Source organism: Lactuca virosa, chromosome 9, assembly GCF_052849685.1.
Source record: "Lactuca virosa cultivar CGN04683 chromosome 9, Lactuca_virosa_CGN04683_v6, whole genome shotgun sequence".
Lineage (NCBI taxonomy): Eukaryota > Viridiplantae > Streptophyta > Magnoliopsida > Asterales > Asteraceae > Lactuca > Lactuca virosa.
In genome coordinates, this window is record NC_136434.1 from 65856924 (window position 1) to 65863044 (window position 6121).

At 39.6% G+C, this 6121-nt stretch overlaps 1 protein-coding gene across 1 annotated transcript; it reads right to left on the minus strand.

The window, feature by feature from the left end:
• Window positions 1–713: 713 nt before the first annotated feature.
• On the minus strand, window positions 714–1498 carry LOC145139325 (uncharacterized). Its single transcript, XM_079073188.1, has 2 exons — window positions 1249–1498; window positions 714–1180 (listed from the first exon to the last, which is right to left on the minus strand). The coding sequence occupies exons 1-2, from the start codon at window positions 1496–1498 to the stop codon at window positions 714–716; spliced, it is 717 nt and encodes a 238-aa protein (XP_078929314.1).
• Window positions 1499–6121: the final 4623 nt, after the last annotated feature.

Sequence of the window (6121 nt, forward strand, 5' to 3'; positions counted from 1 at the left end):
GCACACTTTCGGGTGTGTCTGAACTCAAACTAAGGAAGTAGTATGAAATTTTCAAAAGAAAAACCATTTTTACAAAAGGATTTTGAAAATAGAAAAAGAACTTTGAAAAAAGAAAAGGGTGTGGTGCATGCAATCAGCCGAACTCAAGTAAGTACTCCCAAATTACCCATACAAGTTTATGATATGTTATGATTATCAGCTTTATTAGAACAGCATGCTAGATTAGGACTAAGGATGTAGGAAGGATGCCTTATGTGCCTGTTATATGTGTTCAGCTTTATGAGAACTGCATACTAGTACAGGATTAGTCAGTATGATAGTCAGAGTAGTAGATGCTTGATTATGTGTACTCGATGCTCGAATGCTGCTTTCTTTGTGCTTTTAGGAGTCTTAATTATCTTTTACTAAGGGGTCGTTTGATAGTTGCTGATTGGGTTAGAGCTGACTGGGTTAGAAGCTGACTGGGTTAGAAATGCTGACTGAGTTCATATCTGACTGATTTTATGTTGTTTGATAATTTATCTGAATGATTGTGCTGAATGAAAAAATGACCATATTACCCTTGTGTTGTCTCTTATGCTGGATAAAATAATTATAAAAACACAAATTATCATATAAAATCCAAATTAAACATACATCAATTAAAATCCAAATACAAAGTGTAATACAAATTCCAAATACAAATTGTCATACATAATAAAAAAGTATATCATTTAACGTGAACCATTTGAAAGTAACTGATTAGCAATCTGGTCACACAAAGTAGTCATATAGTCAACGGCTTCTGAACCCCATTCTACGCCTTCTATGTTTTGGCCCTCACTTCCTTCACCACCCACATTAGGAGTAACCATAGTGTTTTGTTCAAAGTTCGTACATAAGTCATCTTGAATATCGTATTTCCTTATAAAATTATGGATCGCAACACAAGCAATGACTATATCTCTTTGCACTGGAAAAGGATAAGGAGCCATTCGTTTTAAAATTGGAAATATCGCCTTCAATACACCATAAGCACGTTCAATGATATTTCTAAGTTGTGCATGAGCATGATTGAACCTTTCTTCCTTAGTTAAAGCTATGTTTCTTCGAAAACCTGCTAACCAATACCTAGTATTGCGGTAGGGAGCCATAAATCCACGGGTGTTGGTGTATGCAGCATCACAAAGGTAATATTTATCTGTAGATGATTGACAAATTTATCATATAAATGATATAGATAATAAAATGTATAGTAAAGATACAAACCTGGTGGAGGGAATGGAAATCCGGAAGTCGGGTTAAATGCAACTTCTTTCAAAACTTTAGAATCATGTGCTATGCCCTCCCATCCAGCCCATACAAAGGTGAATATCATATCAAAATTACAAATTCCAATTACATTTTGATAACATTCACCTTTTCCTCTTCCCCTATAACGAGTTTGTTGATCAACGGGCACAACTGCATGTATAAGTGTTCCATCTAGTGCACCTATTGCTCTGGGAAATATGTGCATTAGCCGTCTATGTCGTTCTGAGGTATTTCTTGTTGGAGTAGACGAGGTTTGTAACACCCATGTTTCTAGGCTAGGAATTAATATTGACGTGATAATCTAGGTTAACCTTTGTAACTCATTTTGAAGAAATGAAAAGGAATTATGTGAATATTATGTGAAAATTATGTGTTTTATGCTTAATTATTAGGGCTTAATTAATTAAGAATAAAAATAAGCGTCGAAAATAAATATTAGATAAAGCCGATATCTATTAAGAAAGTTGTATTGGTCGTGACAAGGATTACAGATATATAAAGAATACCGAAATCCGAGTTATAACGAAGAAGTTATGACCTGTCGAAGTTTCGCGACAAAACTGGCACGGTGCCGAATAACGTAAAATGTGAGTTTTTGATAAACTACTTTTTAGCCTTAGTGATCTAAACGAAAGTCGTAGTGTTCGTCAAACCGAGAGTATGTATAAAAAGAACGCCCAAATCTGACTTCGTATGAGGAAGTTATGATTTTTCTAAGTTTCAGCTTAGCAGTAGACAGCTAAAAACTCGAATTTTAGATCAAGTGATTTTTAGCCGACACAACCTAAACGAGAATCGAAGGTCTCGTCAATAGTAGTACAACGATAAAAAGACAGACAAAAACGAACATCGGATGAAGAAGTTATGAATTTTTAACGGATTTCCTGTCCCGGTCTGTTAAAAATAATAATATAAAAATTAACATCAAAATTAGCTGACGAAGCCTAAACGAAAGTTGTAGAGCGTAATTTTACCTACGCGTGCATATAAAGAACGTAAAAAACGGAGCCCGTATGTGAAAGTTATGGATTTTAGAAATTTTGGCACAAAAATCGAGAAAAAATGCCAAATCCGAGAAATTTCGCATGGTGGGACTTCGGCCACGTCACCCTCGCTCATAACGCGCCACGTGTCCGAAACTGCTGACTCACCGAGGCCAGCTGGCGAAGCGTGTCGCAACCCTCGCATCCGAAGTGCTGGTCCAACCGCGGTCTGATACGTGCCTTTCCTGACGTGTCCGAGCCTTGCATGGTGCGCCACGAACCCCCGCTCGGACCATAGACCTCGGTCCAATCAGAAGCCCACACCTGGACCCTCGCACGTGCAAAGCCATCACCCTCGCTTCGGATCTGCTGTCGCGTGGAGTCTTCTCAGCCGTACGATTAGAAGCCTCGCCCCTATAAATAGAAGGGTGCGAAACCTCCCGGGGATAATTTGGAAACTTGTCATTTTTAACCCCTTAAACAATATTTCTTTCATTCCAACTTCCCCCAAAGCCTCGGTATTATACCAAACACCCGAAATACGCCCCGAAGTGCCCGAGAAGCCCGAGAAATTTATCTTTTTGGTTTCGAAGCCCGACCTTCGCAGAGCCCGGTTTCTCAATAAAACTCCTGGTTTTATTAGAAACGATCGTTTTAGGAAACGAAGTGTTGCCCGATTATCATTAAATCAAGTGAGTGTGTAGTCACCTTCATCTTACACCTAGATATGAAGTATTTTTTATAAAATACGTGCTATGTGTAATTATATTAATTGTTTAATTGAGGTGACTGTTGAATAGATGTTTTATACAAGTTTTAAATTGTATATGTATTTTATCTACAAATATGTTGGGTAAAACATGGGTAGACGAAATAGCCGATGTGTGTTAAAATGATGAGAGGCCTCGATGTGATTGTGATCCAGTCATCTAGCGGAGTATGGATGACGACCACGGACTTTTCTAGACAGTCCAGTGGAACGCTGGCAGGCTCGCAACCTGTAGGTGTTAATAAGCATGGGTGTTCATTTGCTGTACTCCATCCCCATCATGGTTGCCTTTAGGACATGTATGGTTGAGGAGTCCCCTTAGTAGTAGTGTCCATCCCGATGATATTCCTTAGGCTAGGTCCCTTGTGATAGGTGTTTAGGGACGTAAAGTGAGGATAACGGGAATGGGTAATCAGGGTTATTGTTGATTGATGAACTTAGTAAGTTTATTATTATTGTGGGTTGAAAACCCTATATGCTCACCAGGCTCTCAAGCCTGACCCACTCAACTTTTTATATTACAGGTAGTAGACCCCGAGCATAGTCGGATGATGATGAGAGATTTTTGGATTATAGGGCAGTAGTTGTAAATAACTGTTGTAAGGCTTATAATGTCTTGTTTATGCTTTTGATCTGTATCGGAACATGACATCCCGAGGTTTTGATATAAAAGGAAAATATATACTTTCTTAAAGAAAGTTTTTGATAAATTTTTATCATATTTTGTTTTGGGGACCAATTCCGCAACATCTTTTAGAAGGATTTCTCTGACTTTATTTTAAAAAGTATAAGTTAAATCGGTCTTTTCTGGCCGAGAAATTAGGGGATCTCACAGTTGGTATCAGAGCATTAGTTTAAGCGAACTAGGAATTTGTAGGATTTCTAAACTTAAACTTAGAATGCTAAGTGATGATTGTGAGATGAGTGTCTACCATATTTTAGACACGAGCACTAGTTTATTTTAGGAAAGATGCCTAAAATTCTTTTATGTGCTAAATGTTGTATGTTTTCCATATATGCCATTATTTGTTCGAATCTATAGTCTGGTGCCGACCGGATCTGGAAACCTTATGTGTTTAGGATTCTAAGCGTACGACTACGATATTAGAACTAGCATGTAAACGTTTTGGAGTGATAAGGAGAATTTAAAATACCAATCGAGGATAAAGATCTAAATTCGTCTTATTCGGTATATAGATTATAATGGCAAGAACTCGCAGTGGAGTTGGAAATGCAAACAGAAACAGGAATCAACAACCTCAACCCCAAGTACTTGAGCAAGTACCTGTTGCAGGAGCTGGACCTGAGCCAATGACGATGGCTGGGGTACAAGCAATGATGCAGATGATGTTGGATCGCCAAATGGAGGAGACTAGGCGATTACTACAACAGAATAGGGAAGAAACTATGATACCTGTTGAACAGCCCGAATTGAATGAAGGGCGATCAGAAGAAGGGAACTACAGTGGGACTCTTGGTCAAGCCAACCCACCGATAGTTAGACGAAACAACCAGGATGGAGGAGTTGATGGACGTGGATGCAAATACAAAGATTTCATGGCATCCAAACCACCGTGTCTATCTGGAAGCCCGACACCAGTGGAAGTCATGAATTGGATCTCTGAAATGGAGACAATGTTTGAAAGTTATGAGTGCAGCAACAAACAGAAGACCGCACTTGCAATTCCTCTGTTAAAATTTGGTGTATTGAGCTGGTGGAAGTTACTAGCTGATTCGATGCCCAAGGGAGAAGCTAGCAAGATGTCTTGGGAAGACTTTGTGGTACAATTGAAATTGCAATACTGCTCTGAGCAGGATCTTCTGGAAATCAATAATGAGTTCCAGAATTTGAAGAAGGGAAAGATGAGCGTTACTGAATACGCTGCTAGTTTTACGGAAAAGATGAAGCTTGTTCCTTATCTAGTTTCGACTGAACTCTCCAAGGTCAACAAGTTTGCCCTCGGATTACCAGCGGACTTTGGTCCGATGGTCAAGCAAGCAACCACTTTGAAAGCCGCCATCTGGGCTGCTAAGAATGTTGAGACTCAGATCAGAGAGAAGGGTCTGGAGAGGGAGGAAGTTGGCGAAAAGAGAAAGTTTGAAGGAACTTCAGGTTCCAACAAGAAAAGCAAATTTTCAAAGTCTAAGAAGTTTGGAGGAAGAGGAAGAGGCGAAGTGAAATGGTGTGAAAAGTGCAAGAAAAAGCACTCTGGGAAATGTAGTGAGGGGGTGACTTGCTACAAATGTGGAAAGACTGGGCATTATGCCAACGAGTGTCTGTCCAACAAGAGGGTATGCTTTGGATGTAACGAAGAAGGGCACGTTTTGAAAGACTGTCCGAAGAAGAAGGATGCAGCAAAACCCAATCTTCCACCAAAGCCGAAGGCGAGATCCGTTCAGATGACACTTGAAGCTGCGAAAGAAGAAGCCGATGTCGCTTCATGTACCTTTCTCGTAAACGAATTGCCTGCCTAAATTTTGTTTGATTCTAGAGCCAATTACTCCTTTATTTCGCATGAATTTGGTAGAAAACTAGCTTTGCCTATTGATAGACTAGTTAATGCTTTATTAGTCGAGATTGCTAGTGGCAAGTTTGTACCTTTTAGCCATCGTATGAAAAACATCCTCATTGACTTGAATGGCAATAAGTTCCACAAGGAATTATTACCTATCGAGTTAAATGGTTTTGACATAGTTTTAGGAATGGATTGGCTTAGCGCCAATGATGCCGAAATATTGTGTAGGAAGAAGATAGTAAAAGTAAACCCGCCAGGGAAAGAGTCGTTTATGGTGTATGGAGACAAACACAGAGTAAACTCTGGAATCATTTCCCTAGTGAACGCCAGAAAGTGTTTGGTCAAGGGATGTACATCGTATCTAGCGTTCGTGATCGATGCTAAGAAGGAAAAGAAGGAGGTGCAGAATATTCCGGTGGTGTGTGACTATCCGGAAGTCTTTCCCGAAGATCTTCCCGGATTGCCCCCTGATCGACAAGTAGAATTCCGTATCGACTTGTTACCAGGAATGACGCCGATAGCAAAAGCACCGTATCGATTAGCACCAACAGAGATGAAAG